The sequence below is a fragment of the Marmota monax genome, unplaced genomic scaffold (genome assembly GCF_021218885.2).
Source record: "Marmota monax isolate L192 unplaced genomic scaffold, Marmota_monax_Labrador192_F-V1.1 WCK01_AAM20220418_F8-fsc00064, whole genome shotgun sequence".
Classification (NCBI taxonomy): domain Eukaryota; kingdom Metazoa; phylum Chordata; class Mammalia; order Rodentia; family Sciuridae; genus Marmota; species Marmota monax.
In genome coordinates, this window is record NW_026694542.1 from 3,077,122 (window position 1) to 3,095,035 (window position 17,914).

At 36.9% G+C, this 17,914-nt stretch overlaps 3 protein-coding genes across 5 annotated transcripts in view; 1 reads left to right on the forward strand and 2 right to left on the reverse strand.

Annotated features, from left to right (window-relative positions):
• Positions 1–1,225, reverse strand: part of Stxbp4 (syntaxin binding protein 4) — a 162,224-nt gene extending 160,999 nt beyond the window's left edge. The window contains exon 1 of one of the 2 annotated variants that reach the window (XM_046420648.2): positions 1,098–1,225. The gene's annotated coding sequence lies outside the window, so the exon portion shown is untranslated. The remainder of the gene's footprint in view (positions 1–1,097) is intronic. The other variant, XM_046420647.2, reaches the window with a different exon arrangement.
• On the forward strand, positions 1,213–6,620 carry LOC124076598 (cytochrome c oxidase assembly protein COX11, mitochondrial). The gene is made up of 4 exons (XM_046420651.2): positions 1,213–1,619; positions 3,716–3,871; positions 5,174–5,299; positions 5,640–6,620. Exons 1-4 carry the CDS (start codon positions 1,263–1,265, stop codon positions 5,820–5,822), a joined length of 822 nt encoding a protein of 273 aa, XP_046276607.1. The 5' UTR covers positions 1,213–1,262; the 3' UTR covers positions 5,823–6,620.
• The window catches only part of Tom1l1 (target of myb1 like 1 membrane trafficking protein), a 42,981-nt gene continuing 31,273 nt past the window's right edge, over positions 6,207–17,914 (reverse strand). The window contains exons 12-16 of one of the 2 annotated variants that reach the window (XM_046420649.2): positions 12,952–13,003; positions 10,981–11,086; positions 10,458–10,539; positions 7,890–7,954; positions 6,207–7,270 (exon numbers count right to left, since the gene is read on the reverse strand). In XM_046420649.2, coding sequence (XP_046276605.1) covers positions 7,891–7,954; positions 10,458–10,539; positions 10,981–11,086; positions 12,952–13,003 — 304 coding nt within the window. In that variant the 3' untranslated portion in view covers positions 6,207–7,270; position 7,890. Of the gene's footprint in view, positions 7,271–7,889; positions 7,955–10,457; positions 10,540–10,980; positions 11,087–12,951; positions 13,036–17,914 lie in introns of those variants that run through there. The other variant, XR_009224563.1, reaches the window with a different exon arrangement.

Sequence of the window (17,914 nt, forward strand, 5' to 3'; positions counted from 1 at the left end):
AAAATAAGACCTAATTTTGCTGCCCCTCCTGGGGTCATCACTCTCAAATTAAACTTTATGTCATTTCAATGTCATCCTTGACTGATTATTATCTGAAATTCCCTTCTTATGTATCTGTAACTTGATTATCTCCTGTGTTCTTCCTAGCAGATTGAAGTGTGTGGACCACAGTAAGAGTGCAACAAATAAATGTTGAGTGACAAAGTTTCTCAGGCCTTCAGTTTCTTCATCTATAAAGTGGGGATAATTGATTTGTGCTAGCCCTTAGAAATAAAGCCTTTTACTAAGATTCTTACTATGCCTCAGGTACTGGTGAAAAATCACTTTATATACATAGTCACATTAATTATGATGATTTCCATTTTAGGAATATGGACACTAAGTTTTCGGTCAAGTTACTGGCCACCTTGAGGGCCCGGGAAACGCCTAACCTGAGAATCTGAGTTCTGAATCACGATTTTATAATCTGCAGAAAGATGCTTCCTTCTATTTCAGTAAAATCGGCTCTGCAATCTGCTCCCTCTTTGGTCCTAGTTAAGTATTTTGGGACAGCTGAAGAAAGCGTCACATCCCTCTCTCTTTGGTTTTGTTTTTTTCCTCCCAAAATGAACATCTCCATTTCTCCCCAATCCCTCCTTTTAAGTGACCCTCATACTCTGGTCACTCCCTTCTGAGCATACTCAGGTTTGCTAAGTCTCTTTCGCTCCAGACGTGGTGACTGTCACTGGGCGAGTGGCAAAGGGACATCACAGCAGTAGAAGCCGATGCCCAGGTGAGAAGTTGCACATGTTGAGTATCCGAGAGGACTGTGGTTAACACAGAAGGCTTCCTGCGACAAGCGATCCCCGAGCCCAAGTCAAGGGCAGTAAGCACGGGGACCAGAGCTGGGGCGCCCTAAGCAGAGGTACCGCGGGAGCGCCGGCCGCCAGGTCAAGACAAAGACTGGTGGACTTTAGGAAGGTCAGGGGTACAATCACAGATGATGATAACACTGCACACGGAAGGGCAAACCGCATTTTCCTCAAGATTAAGTTAAAGAGTGCCCTGGAAGGGAGCAAAGTGGGAGGGACAGCCACGAAGGTAAAACGCGAACTTACCGTTAGTCCCGCAAACCGGCCTCCGTAGCTAGACTGCAAGCGTTGCCACCTGAGGAGTCTGGTAGCCAAGGCAGGGGCCGGCTCAACCCAGATACCGCGAGAAGTAACAGGCCTCGCGAGATCGGACCTCTCGTCCCTGACAGGCGGGCGTACTTTCAGGGGGTTATGGGAGCGATCTGGCGTCCGGGATGGAGGCTTGTTGCTTTTTGTGGATGGAGCCACCCTGGGTCCCCGACTGGGGCTGCGGGGAGGGTAGAGCCGTTCTTTAGCCTGGGGTGGAGTGGAACTGGAGGGGCTGAAAGAGGGCTGAGGCGGCTGTGGACATGGGAACGCCGGAGACCGGCCCGGGACCCAGCCGCGCAGTGGCGGCGGCGACCAAAGAGCACAAACCCTTTCACACGAGCGCAGGAGGAGGACTGGAGGCGGCGGAACAAGACGGTGCTCACCTACGTGACCGCGGCCGCCGTGGGCATGCTGGGGGCCTCTTACGCCGCTGTGCCCCTTTATCGGCTCTATTGCCAGGTAGGGGGCGGCGCGATCGCGAGGGTCAAGACAAAGACTGGTGGAGTTTAGGAAGGTCAGGGGTACAATCACAGATGATGATAACACTGCACACGGAAGGGCAAACCGCATTTGGTGCGGGGCAGAACCTCGGAAGCCGCCCCTCTAGAAGAGGCTCATAGTTGGAAGGTTGTCTAAGGTTAGGTCTCAAAGAGGAAACTGGCTCTATCAGTGACTTGTTCAAGGTCACCGAGAAAGTGGAAAAGCTCAGTAGAACCCTAGTCCCCATAGTGGTTGTTTATTCCACGCAGCAGAGTGGATTTCTCTGATCTCTACCTCGCCACCCAGGAGGACCGAATATGAACCCCCAAACTATCACCTGATCAGTTCATTAGAAGAACCAAATCCAGATCAAGTGTAGATCCTCCTCAGAAACCATCATTGGCTGGAAGGGAGTGATTTTTGTCCCCCCAGGGAACTGTTAGCAATGTTTGAAGACCTGTTTGTTACAACCTGGGGTGATATCGGGTTGAGTGGTACTGGCATACAAGTGGGTAGAGGCTAGAGATGCTGCCAAATATCCAACAGTGCACAGGACACCCTCACTTTCCCCCCAAAATTATCCACCCCCAAATATCAGTACTGGTTAAGAAACCCTGCTCCAAACAGTTGAGAATATTGTATATGTGTCTGTCTGTCTTCACTTGGAATGGTAGGGCAGAAAGGTGAAAAATATTGTAATCCTAAAATCAGGTTGGATGTTAAAACAGTGATATGTGATGAACATCTTCTGTTACTTCTGGAATCACAAAAATTTTATAACCAGAAATAAGGGATTATACAAACCACTTAACAGTGTCCTCATTTTATGAGCATGTAAAATGTAATCCAAAGAAAATAAGATTTATTCAATAAGTTGCAAAACTAGACCTGAGCTCAGTACATCTTTTCAATGCTTTTTAATTGTGTGTATATTAAACACTGAACTTAGAAATTTTGAAGAATCTGTGTTCAAAAAGTATATTAAGGAATCTTATATTGAGGGAGGACAAATTAAAGTGACTCTTAGGAAAAGAAGTTACATCTCAAAACTCAAATATTATTATTAGGCAGAAGAATATACTTATCTTTTAAGCAAGGATAATGACTTGCCCTCTGATGCTTCTTTTTTGATTATAGTGCAATTTGATAATGTCACATGGAAGTTAAATGAAGCTAGGTGACTATAAGTAGCAGAAGATAGTAATATTATATCTTGCTGGGAATCTACCCCTAACCTGAAATTTTGTTTTGTTGTGTTTCCAATATAGTACAGTAAAAGGTAAATTATCTGGAAACCAAAATTCTGATAACCTCAAGCATCAGAAGAATGACAACCAGGGATGCAAGGACTTTTTTTTTTTTTTTAAGCATATGAGAAAGTAATAAAGTCAAACAAGAAAACAATCAATGCCAATGAAGTTAAACAAGAAATGTCAGCTACATGCCCTGTGATAGGCTGATTCAATGGCCAAAGACGACATGTCCTCTAGTTAACTAGTGACATCTACAAAAGTTATATCATGAGAAGAAGTAAACCATACAAAAACTTTAACTGGCATGGGAAAATACTTAAAATGCTGTAGAAAAGCAGTATATGGAAATAAAACTACAGTGTAATTTTGATATGGAAAAGAACCAGAAAGAAACATGGAAAAGTGGAAATAATAAGTATTTTCATTGAAATGACCAGGTTTGGGGTAAATTTTATTCTAGTGAGTACAAGATACTAATAATAAAGGGAAGTATGTTTAATAAAAGGCTAATCTGGAAATTCTGTGCTCTATTTTCTGTGATAATAGATAATAGTTTTTTTAATTCAAAGAAACTACTTTTCCCAAAGGATTCACTTTTGATCATTCAGATAATCACGACTTTGTTGAAACATACCATATGGATCACTTTAACATAGGCTTTTGACACCTTAAAAATGGGCAAACCATTGGCAGTTATAGGAAATGGTCAGAGATAGTATTTAAACATGGCTCTAGCTGGATTATTGCTTTTAAAATTTTGCTTTGTTCAAGAAATAGATCAACATCTGTATTATTTAACATATTTAGTATCTTTTTTCCTAGACTACTGGACTTGGAGGATCAGCAGTAGCAGGTCATTCATCAGACCAAATTGAAAACATGGTGCCTGTCAAGGATCGAATCATTAAGGTTACCTTTAATGCAGATGTGCATGCAAGTCTCCAGTGGAACTTTAGACCTCAGCAAACAGAAATATATGTAAGTAACTAAAGCAGTCATTAGATTTCAGCAGTAGCAGGTCATTCATCAGACCAAACTGAAAACATGGTGCCTGTCAAGGATCGAATCATTAAGGTACCTTTAATGCAGATGTGCATGCAAGGCTCCAGTGGAACTTTAGACCTCAGCAAACAGAAATATATGTAAGTAACTAAAGCAATCATTAGATTTCTTTTTTCAATGTAAAAACCGTTTCATCTTAAGTTGTCTGACTTATCAAAACTCAATTTAAAAATACTAACAGATTCCATGAATAATTCATGGAATATATTTCATGAAATGGAATTATTCATGGAATTTGTTAGTATTTTGAAATAACTGCTTTTTTTTTTCCTTTGTATTGGGTTTGAACCCAGAGAACCTGTACCACTAAGCTACATCCCCATTTCTTTTTAATTTTTTATTTTGATACAGAGTCTCACTGAGTTGCCTAGGCTGGCATCAGCTTCCTGAGTCACTGGGATTATAGGCATGCACCACTATGCCCAGCTGAAATGACTTTTTAATAGTGCTTTGTACTTAATGTAATAGAGCATATACTTTAAAGCTTTCTTAAATGTTAACTAATTGCAACCTTGCAAGGATTTTAACTGAAATTCTCTCAATTGAGGATTAACAGGAAAGACTTAATTTCAACCCTCATTGGAAAACGCTTCTAAATATTAGTACTTGTCCAGTTTAGTTAACCTGACTGAGTATCTTCAATGACTAAGGGTTTCATAGGTTATAATTTTGCACTGGTTCATTTATGTGGTAGAAAACAAGGTACAAGATGGTATACTGGTACAAGTAGACAAGACTATCTTTTGGAAATTTTTTATTTTAAGCTTCCCTATTTTCAGTGCATTAGCATTTTTTGGTTTTATTCATTTGAATTTACTTTGATTATAATTTAATTCAAGGTAAGTTTAATGTTAGTATCATTTAAAAAAAATAATCATGACATTCATGTTTAAGTGTTACAAAGAAGTGAGGCTTGGGCTGTGATATAGTTGGCTTGTCCTTGGACGTATTTTTGAATAATTTGTAGACTGTTGTTTGAAAATCTCAGATATATCTGAGGGTAATACATAACTAATTATACCTAACAATACACTGATTCTTCATTGACATGCAAATAAAATTTGAGACTCAGGTTTGTGGGTAAGATTCACAATTTATTTTGCTGAACCTCAGGTGTGGTGGTCTGAAGAACAGCAAAAATAAGGATTGTAATTTAGTAGGGAAAAAAAGGAGGTATGTGAGATTTAAAGTACTGATAACGTGTGTTCTTTAAAACAGGTAGTACCAGGAGAGACTGCACTGGCATTTTATAAAGCTAAGAATCCTACTGACAAACCAATAATTGGAATTTCTACATACAATGTTGTACCATTTGAAGCTGGACAGTATTTCAATAAAATACAGGTAAACAGTGCAAACAAGGAATATAGTAAAGGTACATGAAACTGTTTAGTATGAAACTTACTATAATGTTTTAGTAGATACTTATAATTTCTGAAAACTGTTTCTTATAGACTTCAAGCTACTTTTATCTTCTCTGTTTAAACTGCTATATAAAGACTGATCGTCAAACCAAATTAATATTTTGCTTTTAAGATTAGAATTTCAGTCCTTAAAACAAAACTCAATCTGAGCTTGAAACATGCTATTAGTCTATCATAGAACTTAAAAGTCAAGAAGTGACTATTCCTTTGTTACAGGTAATAGAAATGTTATTAAACAAATACCTTTCTATAATTTCTAGTGCTTCTGTTTTGAAGAACAAAGGCTTAACCCCCAAGAGGAAGTAGATATGCCAGTATTTTTTTACATTGATCCTGAATTTGCTGAAGATCCAAGAATGGTGAATGTTGATCTTATCACTCTTTCTTATACCTTTTTTGAAGCAAAGGAAGGGCACAAGTTGCCAGTTCCAGGCTATAATTGAAGTAGCAACCAAGTCCTACTTCAGATTTATGATTTTTGAGAAATCATGTATCCTGCCTTCTCAGAAGAGAAATATTCTGTAATGAGATGAAGTGAAGCCTTCTATTTTGAGCATTTTTTTCTTGCTAACTAATTTATGACACTTAAAAATAAAAGAACAGTTTCAGCTTTTTACCATAAGAAACCCACATGTTTATATAGACTGTATGACTGTTCACTACCATATTTAAGAATGTGATAATATGAAGAGAAACTGCTTTGTTTCTTACATGTGCAGGCATGAACTTGATCATTGTTCAGCTTAATTCTATAGTTGCTTTTCAAATTATTGGCCCTTCATACACACACACACACGCCCACACGCGCACAGTTATCTGTATCAGGCTATAGAACAGAATGTTGGAGCATGTTTATTTATCTCCAAAACAGCTATTTTCCTTCAGTGTGAATGGCCATTATTTAAAAAAATTCAAAGGTGAAAGAGAAGTCACTAAGCCCTAAGACGGCTCAAAGATTATATTCTTATTTCAAATTTGACTTTAGTTTCCCTTTAAGGCCTAGGGCTATTTTACATTTGAATATTGAATTACTTTGAAATTGTGACACTATGAAATTGAAATAAAACGTAATATAATGTAATAATAATGTAATATATCTAATTAGACTGCTTGCATTTACTTTCTTAGTTCCAAGCCCCTGAATGTTAAAAGGGAAGGATGGGATTATGAAGATTACTGACATAGAAGTTCTGGGATCAAAACTGTATAAAAAAATAATAATAATAAATTATTTTAAGTTATTTGTCATTGTAATTTATGTAAATGAATACACAATTTATTCTGAATGTTTTCCAGTAGTCTTTGTTCCAAATAGAAATATTAATTATAATAAAAAGGGTAGGGGGCAATAGAAAATAATTTAGCATTATAAAGAATCAAAGAATTATTTTTAAAGAAGTGCAAATTATCTTACATTCAATTTTAGTTAAGTGAAGGCACAAAATGTTCTTCCTGAATAATACATTTAGTTTCTCACATCTATTTAGAATTATTTTGTAGTAATAATAATAAAGTAACAATCTTTATCTACTTTTATCACAGCTGTGTGATTATTTGTTTTCTATATATAGGAAGATGTAAGCAACAGAAGGTACTGCAATTAAACTGGTTGGCCTAAGGACTAAGTAATTGTTCTTCCAAAGTTTTAAGTGAATATTTGCTACAACCACATTCTACTGAAATCTTGATTGGTTGTCATTAATCATGAATATTACTCTGAAATTATTATTCTTCTGTTTATACTTCATTATAGCAGAGAAGAAATGGTCCACTGTGGCTTTCACATGTTGGTAGGTCTTGTCTTCCAGGTCTCAAAGCTGGATAGGATCTACCCTTTAAGAGAGCTAGCCTCTCTGTGCTGCTAATGAGCTGATTGATCATCCACTTTAACCTAAAACAGAAGAAAATTGGTCATTCTCCATCCTGCCCTCCTTGATAACTCTTGTTTACTTCTTGATAACTCTTTGTCTTTTCTCTACTGGGAGATAGAAGAGCCAGTCAAATAGAGGAATGGTGGTAACCTACTACTTCTGTAGGGGATGGTGTGGCGGGAATACATAATAGGCACCTGATAATCAGACATTTATCAGGAAGTAAGTGGGATGACTAATGCAACAAATAGGGAAAAACCAGGCCTATTTGGAGGACTAACAATGAATAGGTTTTCTTGGTACCAGTTAACAGGTTTTAACTGCACATTAAAGCCAAACACCTGATTTTAGTGATAGGGAATTTCTATTGATCAAATAATTTTTTTAGCATTAACATTTCAATCCCATAAACCCAACTTCTGCATTCCCAAGTCTCATTGCTTTTTGCTGACAAGATCACAAAGATTGTATTTCCTTAGTGAAAAACAGTTCTTTACAGTTTGAATGATCCAGAGGAATTCCTGTTATTTCATTAACCATAAGCGTAAAACTCAGCCATTACAAAATATAACTACTAAATGCAAAAGGTGATGTTACACTGAAATTAGATGGAATATGGAATGTAACTGAAGTTTTTACCTCAACAGTCACTATGACTTCGAGCTCCTTTGTGGGGATGAACATCTATTTCTTCATAAATAGCTCTGAAACAAAAAAAGTTATCACAGTTAAAGTGTTATATATCAATTCAAAGTATTATGTTGCTTTTTAAACTTCAGCACCATAATTAAATATCTGGGGCTGGCATCAATGAATAAAAACAAAGATATCTGTCCTGAAGCTTGAAGTCTAACTTTCTTAAATTCAAGGGTACATTCCTTTTCAAGACCAAATCATTTTTACTTGTGATTTAAAGGAAAAAACATGGCTCAAATTTGGGCTCATTCTTCTTCTTCTTCTTCTTCTTTTTTTTTTTTTTTAGAAAATCATTCAGCTTCTAATTTAAACCCTTAAAGAAAAAAATGTTGTAACCATGTGTGGAGGCATATGCCTGCAATCCCAACAACTTGGAAGCAGAATCAGGCGGACTGCAATGTCAAGGCCAGCCTGAGAAACTCTGTTAAGACCCTGTCTCGAAAAATAAAGAGCTGAGATATGCTCAGTGGTAGATCACCCCTGGGTTGTGGGTAAAAAAAAAATAGAAATATTAATGTCTAGCTCATTTAATTTCTATGTTTATAATCCAGATTCCTAAGCATCCTTTAGTTTGTAATTATCATCTCTGAACCTTTAATATAATAGTTTTTCTATCCCTCACTTCTTTATGTTTTACATGTCTTTCACTAGAAATATCAATACCCTAAAACATGACACTCATAGAGAGAGTAAAACATGGCTGCAGAAAGTCTAAAAATGAAGCACTATGAAATCAGTCACTTCATGAGGCCTCAGCATGGTCCTGCGATTTACTGTGTTTCTGTAAAGTTTTGTCTTTCGTTTTCTAAGAAATTATTTCAGCCTTCACTCTTGTTATATCTCTGATCTTCAGATCTCTCAGGAAGAAACTGTAAAGTATATTTTTTAGTTGTAGGTGGACACAATACCTTTATTTTATTTTTATGTGGTGTTGAGGATCAAACCCAGTGCCTCATGCATGATAGGTGAGCACTTTACCACTGAGCCACAACCCCAGCCCAGAATCTGTACTTTTTAACAAATTATATGTCTTAATATCAAAAAACTTTCTCATCTTACCATCACTAAATCCTAAGTCTCTTGTCATCTGCACCATTCTCTACTTCCATGATCCTATCTGGCTTCTTAAATACTTCATACAGTTGTCTTCCCTTCCTGAATCTTCAACCTCACCCTCTATACTAGTATAGATACTTGGTATTCACAAATGCTCTCGTGTCTCCCATTTTACGGGACATCGTACAGTCTATCATCTTATGTCCACTTGCAGTAACCACCTCAGTAATCCTCTAATTGCCAAACCACTTCCTACCATCTCTTCCTAGGTTCTTGCACTTCCTGTCTCTACTTCATCTTGCTTTTTTAATGCACTGAAATCTGGCTTCTGTCCCCATCAACTCACCAAAATGGTTTTAATTAAAATCAATGATTTCCATTGAAATCACCAATGATTTACTTAAATCCATTATCTAGTTTTCAGTTCTCAACCTACTTATCCTCTCAATGTACATCATAATTTTGCACTCACTAATCTTTCCTACAAAATTATTTTCCACTCTGGTACTATGCTCTAAAAAATCTACCATCCTACAAATATATACACTTGACCAGGAGGAAATCATAAAATAATGGTTGGTGCTTTTAAGAATTTCAAGTGAAAAAGCAAGTTTTACACTGATAATGTTATGATTGGAATCTAAAATAGCCCCAAAAAGCTCATGTATTCAAGACTTAGTCCTCAATGGAGGAGTGTTCAGAGGTGTAGCTTTTGAGAGGTGACAGGGCAGTGACCTCATCAGTGGATTAGTCCATTGATGGATTTATACCCTATAGGGTTTGGGGGGCAGAGGCTTTCTTATAAAAGCATGCTCTCTGCTTCCTGGCTGCCGGGAGGGTAAGCAAATATCGTCTGCCATGCAATTCTGCCATGATGGACTCTCTCAGTATAGACCCCAAAGCCATCAGGCCAAGTGATCACAGACTAAAACTATGAGCCAAAATGTACCTTTTCTCCCTTTAAGTTGTTTGTATCAGGTATTTTGTCACAGCAACAGAAAGCTAACACAAATATCTTATCAAAACATTTTAAGTACATTGTTGTCATGTGTAGTGACTACTAAAAAGTTCTTATATATATACTAGTTTTCTTTTGGATTAGTTCTCAAAGAACAATTAAAATATCCCATTGTTATTGTATCATGTCATCAGTGAAGAGTGCCCTCTCAAGTGAGAGGGAATCTGCCTTTCTGCCAAGATATCTAGGAAGAATGCACATGTTGGTTCTGGTTGTGTATTGATGTTCAGCCCAGCATTTTTATTTTTATGTCAAAAGGCTGAGAGTGATAAAGATCTCTACAAGCAACAGCCACCATAAAACCTCACAAATCTATTTTAATAAGGCCATCAATTTCAGTCAAGACCTAAACAAAGTTAAACGTGTAACCAAGCTGTTAGCTCTGCTATGAAACGAAACCAAGACAAACTAAATTAATCATTTTGTAAATGACTTACTCTGTAGTGACAGCAGGAGCTAAGGGATCAAACTCCATTACCTCATAGTAATTGGGTGGCTGGAGATCATTCTTTGTCATTGCTGTAGGTGAAAAAAGAGACCCTAAACACACATGCTTGTGAGTAGTACTCATATGTTCTTTTATAATTAATATATTGAACAGTTTTAACTTAGACTTGAAATATAAGATTCTAATAAATACAATCCAAAGTAAAACAGACCATTGTTTTAATAATTGCCCAGTTAAAAAAAAAAAACCCATAAAAGATTTCCAAACCTTAACTAAAGGTCTATTTGCCTTTGTGTTCTACATAAAAATTCAATTTAACACAAGCCTTTTTATAATTTCCTAATGTTAGGCATAATGGTAACAGCCCTGAATTTACTTTAAATAGCTTAAAAATGCAATGAGCTACTCTGATGTCTCCCCTTTATCTATGTTCAATTATCTTTACATCTCTGACATATCATACATTCTCTTCAAGTTTCCTTATATGATGGCAATTACAAGGTCTCAAGTACCTGGATGATTGTTGGGCAAGGAGGGTGGCCTCTGGTTTGACGGTGTTACTGTGGCAGTCTGTAGGCTAACTGGCTGTAGTAATACTGGATTTGAGTGTTCTAGAAACTGAAGAAAGCATAACATGTTCAAACATACACTCCACATTAGGCTTTTTTTTGGTTTGGTTTGTTTTAACTCATTAAGCCTTAAGTTTCCTAGGGACAGTGTTGCCAAGAACCATGTATACTCAGCTGGATAAATACTAGTAATATTTAATTATTACTTCAGTTTCTAAGGAATTACCACTTACAAGATTTATTACTTTTCTGTCTGTTTTCATGCTCATTGCACTCCATTTCCACAAAAAATATGAAATGTTTAAAAATTATTGCCTTCATAAAACAAGCTGTATTGACTGACTCAGTCTAGAATCTCTGTTGTTTCGCCCTGAATATAAATCTCAGCTTTGAATGGGAAAGAAAAATAAAGTCTCACAGCTACAGAAAGGCACACAGTGATGCTATCAAACCAGGAGTGATAGGATAAAGATCGAATTCTGAATTAGAAATGTATCTTCTTGTAATTTTCTCATTCATTCCACAAATGTGTCCTGGATACTTATTAGCTACCATGCACTATTAATAAAAAAAGAAAAAAAGGCCAAGTCCCCAACCTCAGGCAGCAGATAATAACCAAATGTAAATCCATGTCAGATGGCATATGCTACAGTAAAAAACAGGGTAATGGGAAGAGGAGGCTATGGTGGGATTCAGGCCATGGTCAGCGGATTTCCGACCCTGGGCACATTCAAGCAAAACCCTGACTGGAATGATTATCAAAAAGGATATGAGCTCACGGACTCTGAAGGAGGCCAATATGGTTGGAGTAGAGTGGGCCAAGGTGGGGAGGCAAGAGGTAAGCTGGAGGGTCATATCAGCATCACAGACTTATTGGGCAAAATGGAGGGAGGAAGAAAAATCCTAAGTGAGCTTTGAACAGATAGTGATATGACTTGACTTTTTTTTAAAAAAAGGACTGCTCTGTTTTTTGTTTTAGGTCTAGATTGTGAGGTGTGAGGTGGGGTGAGGGTGGGAGGAAGTGCAGGGAGGCAAATGTCAATCCTTAAGTAGCCACTGCAGCATCCTTCTGAAGGAGGCTTCGACTGAGGAACAGAAGTAGAGGTAGCGAGAAGTGGCTGGATAATGGACATATTTTTGAAGATAAAAGGTAAAAAGTTAGAGGTCAAGCACTATTTCCTCAAAGGTTTTCTCCCTTTACAACTAGGAGTGGAGTAGCCATTTACTGAGATGGCAAGTGTGTAAAAAGAGCAGGGACTGAGAATAAATAAAGAGGTGTTAAGTGGAAAGTAGATACATGAGTTCTACATTTAGGGAAAAGTCTGGGCTGGAGATATGAACTTGTAGGTTGTCAAAACTTGAGTGGTTATTTCAAGTAAAAGACCTTGGAGGAATTAATGTCAACAGAAAAATCATTAGCCTAAGCCTGATGTTTCCAATATGAAAAGGCCAAGAGAGGAAGAAATGCCAGCAAAAGAGAAGAAATGGAAGTGATGCAACAGAAGAATTAAAAGTGGGTGTTGTCTGAAAGCCACGTTGCAAAATGAAGGAAGTGATCAACATCATCACATGCTACTAATAAATCAGGCAAGATAAACACTGAGAATTACAGTTTTTTTTTTTTTTTTTTCTTCAGTGCTGGGATTCAAACCCAGGTCTTTGCATGCTAGGCAAGCATGTCCTCTGAGCTACATCTCTGCCAGGAATTACATCTTTAACCATTTCTCTAACAGGAGCGTGATAACTTGCCTATCTTAGAAAAATTTTAAAGGAAATTAAAAATCCTAACAACAGCTACATCAACACAGGGTAAAGAAATGCTGAACAGAATAGGGAAGTTAATGACCAAGAGTTCTTTTTGGCCACAATACTCTGCTGACTAGTGTGGTGCCACAAAAGGGTCTTGTTACTTACATTATCATATGTGTGACTTGAGGCGTGGTTTTGGTGTGTCCTTTGGGCAAACCTAGGATAGTGTGATAACACAGCATGATTACCCTACAGTGAGAACACAAATGCAAAAAGTAAGATGATTTTCCTGGTCTAAACACAAAACTATCATGTACCTACTGATAACACGTAAGTGGTATTTTACTATAACAATTGCCTTCAGGTTTCAGTGCCTTCCAAATTATGATGCCTAAATATCAAGGACAGCAAAGACACAAAGCATTGTCCCTTTGCAGTATGGTCCCAAAACCTGAGTGTGAAGCACACATCACTAAGAACGGAGCCTTCGGTCTTTCTGTCAGAGTAGCTACCATCCCATCTCCTTGTGAAGGATTAGAAGTGGGTGGAGTAGAGGTTAAGAAGGTAGGTGAGGATTCCAATTCTGGTTAAGGGGGAACAAACACATTTTCCTCCCATTGTCCCCCTGAATGCAAACATAAATTCAAACATTGCTGAACTGTGGTGAATTTATCATTTTTTGTGTTCAGTCACCTGAATGCAATGCAGCCCCAAATGTGAGCATCAGTGAGGACAGAGCTCCACGAGAAAACCCATTTTATCAAGAGCAGGCAAAAGAAATTACACTCATAGAGAACAGAAATTTAACCCCTTTCTTATTTTTTATCTCTGTTCACATCCAAAGCCACAGGTAACCCCAAGGTGGCTGCAGTAACAGCAGAGGCAACACAGAGATAAAACTCTGAATGAAAAACATTTTCCCCTTTTATAAGTAGAGCTGTGACCCCAAGGGGACACGGAAAAACCCATTTTCTTTCTTCCATTTGGCCTTGCCATGTAGTCTCAGACATACACATAGTTGAAGAAATGCATGGTATAATAATGACAGCAGCTTTGTGACTGGAAAGTTGAGAGGGGAGCCCCAGGAAACCAGGAAGCACCAGAGAAATCAGAGGGATAGAAGAATTCAGGAAAACAATCTCAAAGTTGCTTATGAAACGTGACCTACTGCATCACACCCATGGATCTGGTATCAATCAGGATGTCGAGAAAGTTGAGAACTGAGCACACAACCTGCTATCTAGACCTTAGATTGGTACATAGGCAAGACAGATCTCAGTAGCACGACAAAGATTTAGAAAACTTGGTTGACACTGGAACCACAGCCAATGGGCAGGCTAAAATTGTGCTTTAAATCTAACCAAGTTGTTTGCCTTTTAAAATTAAAATATCAAAATTCTGGACAAGATTTAATTAAGACCACACATCTCATAATAAATTGTTAGTAATACCCAAGAACATGAAGCTCAGTGGCACATACCTATAACCTTAGCTACTCAGAAAGCTGATGGAGGAGGATTACAACAAGTTCAAGGCCAGACTCAGAAACTTAGATCTGTTTCAAAATAAAATAAGGAGTTAAGGATATAGTTCAGGAGAGTGCTTGCCTTGCATGTGTGAGGTCCCGAGTTCAATGCCCAGCACCGCAAAAAAAAAAAAAAAAAAAAGCCAAGATATAACCCCAAATTACTAGGTAATGGAAAATTTCATCTTGCATTAAGAAGAAAATCAACAGGCATGGATATCAAGAGGACCTAGATATTGAAATCATCTCCAAGAGATTTTAAACCAGTTATTATGTAAATACTCTAAGATGCAATTGGGAACACACTTGAGGAAAACAGAAAAGTCTCAGCCAAAAAAAGAAAAAAAGATATATGAGAGAGAGACAGAGAGCGCGCACAAGCGCGCGCCAAAAGAAGATTTTAAAGTTGAAAAATTCAATAAATGAAATTTTAAAAAGTTTTCTAATGAGCTCAATAGCAAAATAGAGATGAGGGAGGAGCTGGGTATAGTGGCGAAAATCTGTAATCCCAGCAGCTAGGGAGTCTGAAACAGGAGAATCGCAAGTTCAAAGCCAGCCTCAGCAACCTATCAAGTCTCAAAAAAACAAAAGGGGGAGAGAGGACTAGGGATGTGGCTCAGTGATTAAGTGCTCCCTAGGTTCAATTCTGTCCCTAGTACAAAAAAGAGATAAAAGAGGTAAGAGTAAACTTGAACAGAGATCACAGAAATTATCTAATCTGAATATAAAGGGAAAAAAAGTGAAAAGAGTAATTAAACTGAACCCCAAACACCTATGAGATAATGATACAGCTGCAACAATTATGTCCTCAGAGTCCTAACAGGAAAGCAGAAACTATGTAGTGTTGAAAGGGAAAAAAACTATCTGAAGAAGTACAGGCTGAAAATTTCACAAGTTTGTTGAAAGACAAAACCCACAGATTCAAGAAGTTCTGTGTAGTATATTAAATGAAGTCCCCCCAAAGACATGTTTAAATCACAATCCCCAGAATCTGAGAATGTTATCTCATTAGAAAAAAGGGTCCCTACAAACATAATTAAATTAAGGATCTTAAGATGTGGATTATCATAGCTGGCTGGATTCTAAATCCAGTGACAAATGATCTTAAAAGAGAAAAGCAGAGGGAGATTTGAGACATACAGAGAAGGCCAGGTTAGGGTGGCAACAGAAACGAGTGACATGGTAATAAACCAGTCAAGCCAAGGAATGCCAAGCCACCAGAATTTGGAAGAGGCAGAGAACAGATTCTACCCTAAAAGTCCATAAGGGACTGAATTTCAGACTTCCTGTTTCCAAAACTATGAGAGAATGAATACTTGTGGTTTTAAACCACCCATTTTGTGGTACTTTGTTATGGCAGCCATAGGAAACTATTAATACATTCTCCCAATCCCCCCAAACAAAAAGAAATCAAGTATAGACATCACAAACGCTCAAAATTTAAAAAGAAAAAATATTTAAAGTATGCAGAGAATAGAACACATTATGTATAGAGAAATGACTATTCAAATCAATATAGGTTTCTTACTAGAAACCATGTAGGCCAAAAGAGAGAGTGACAACCTTTTACAACTGCTGAAAGAAAAAAAAACTGTGAACCCAGAATCCACAATCAGTAAGACTACCCTTCAGGAACAAAGATGAAATAAAAACATTCTCCATTAAAGTAAAACTTTGCTGGGGATATACCTTCTATAAAAAGAATTGCCAAGAGAACTTCAGAGAGAGGGTATGTTACACCAGAGAAAAGATGAGCAATAGAAATGGTAACTATTGAATAATAATAGACTATTTTCTTGAGTTCTTCAAAATATATTTGAAGGTTGTAAGCAAAAGATATAACATGGTCCTTTGATATTTTCCCCCAATGTTTAGAGTTATTATACATATGATTACATAAAGGAGGACTTAAATAGTGATAAGTTTTCTACACTAGTTAGGTAGACTGACAAACTATAAATATATTGTGATCACCTAAGTACCCCCATTCTCTCTCTCACACATACACACCAAAGATATAACCAAAAATCACAATAGATAAATTAAAATGGAATACAACAAACATTCTCATAATCCAAAAGAAGAAATAGGGAAAAAAGAGTCAGAAAACAAATTAAACAATGAATTCAACAGAGAATTACATTAAATGTAAATGGTCTAAATACATCAATTAAAAACAGAAATTGTGAGAATACATAAAAATGCATGACCCAACTATGTGCTACCTAACCATAAACTACAAATATTTTGATATAGGTTAAGTAAAAAAATGGGAAAAGATACCATGCAAATACTAATCCAAAGAAAACAGGAATATTAGTACTAAAATAAATATGGTAAGGAAAATTAAGGGGAACAGAGAGGGGAATTACATAATGATGCAGGGCCAATCTGCTATGAAGACATTCTATTCCTAAGTGAATATGTACTTAATGACAGAGCTTCAAATGACATGAAGCAAATGCCAAATTTACAGTCTCTTCAAGAAAGATACATATGATTCTATTTAGATGTCATTTTTAAAGATAAAATGTAGTGATAGAGAACAGACTGGGGGTTGCTAGGAGTTTAGGGTTAGGGGCCAGGAAGATGTGATTATAAAAGAATAAAATAGCACAAGAGTGGGTTTTTTTGTGGGGACAGGAGGGGGCGGTGTTGGACCACTCTGTATCCTGACTATGGTGGTTATGTGAGTCTAATCATATGTTCAAATTCACCAAACCTAAAAAAAAAAAAAAAAAAGTAAATTTCTTAAAGCAAAATTAAAATGCAAGAGAAAATATAGAGCAGGTACTGTTTAAATTTGAATCTGTTTCAGCACTAACTGGGCAACCAATACAAAGTTAAAACTTTCTTTTGGCCTTGGTTTCCTCATTGGTAAGGTAAGAATGATGGTGGTACTTCTCACAGCTTATTGAGAGCATTAATAAGTCATAAGAAAGCATTTCTTACAGTTCTCAGCCTGTTACCTGATAGTAAGTGGGCTATAAATATGACTTAATGACTATCCCATTGTCATTGTGTTTCAAGGATCCTTTTGGTTAAAAATAACTGCATCACATAATTATTCTGTGATGCTGAACCAGTTAACCTACAGAGTGGTTGACAAATGACAAGACCATAAGACATTTTAATGGCTCATTCTTCTTGTTGTATTTGGTCTGAGGCATATGGTTTAGTCCAGATCAACTTTAATGTCCTAATCAACTTTAATGTTTCGATTTCTGACACTGGTCTAATTATAAGTTTGGTCTAATTATAATTTGATTCATCTAGAAGATTTTTGGAAAGTTTGAAAAATATAGGTACAAAGGATTGTCTAGAAAACAAAAAGTAACAGTTGCCACAGATTATCTTTCATTCTAGTGAATTTCAAAAACTCTTAAAAATTATTATATCTGGATCCTGGGATAGAGACCCATAATAGGGTCTCTCAATATATGACTAAAAAACCACTGCTTTGTAATTCATTCTCCTAGGATGCTTGTTAAAACTAAAAATTCTCACTATTGAATCAGAATTTCTGGTGGTTACCAATTTCACTTTTTAACAGTCACCAGGTGATTTTTTTACACATACTAAAGTATAAGATCTACTGGGTCA

What these genes read in the sequence shown, in the direction of transcription:
- LOC124076598 (XM_046420651.2), top strand. Translation starts at nt 1,263, where the DNA reads ATGGGAGCGATCTGGCGTCCGGGATGGAGGCTTGTTGCTTTTTGTGGA. An exon ending in CTCAGCAAACAGAAATATAT is followed by an intron (nt 3,872 to 5,173) that starts GTAAGTAACTAA and finishes TCTTTAAAACAG; the next exon opens with GTAGTACCAGGAGAGACTGC. An exon ending in AGTATTTCAATAAAATACAG is followed by an intron (nt 5,300 to 5,639) that starts GTAAACAGTGCA and finishes TATAATTTCTAG; the next exon opens with TGCTTCTGTTTTGAAGAACA.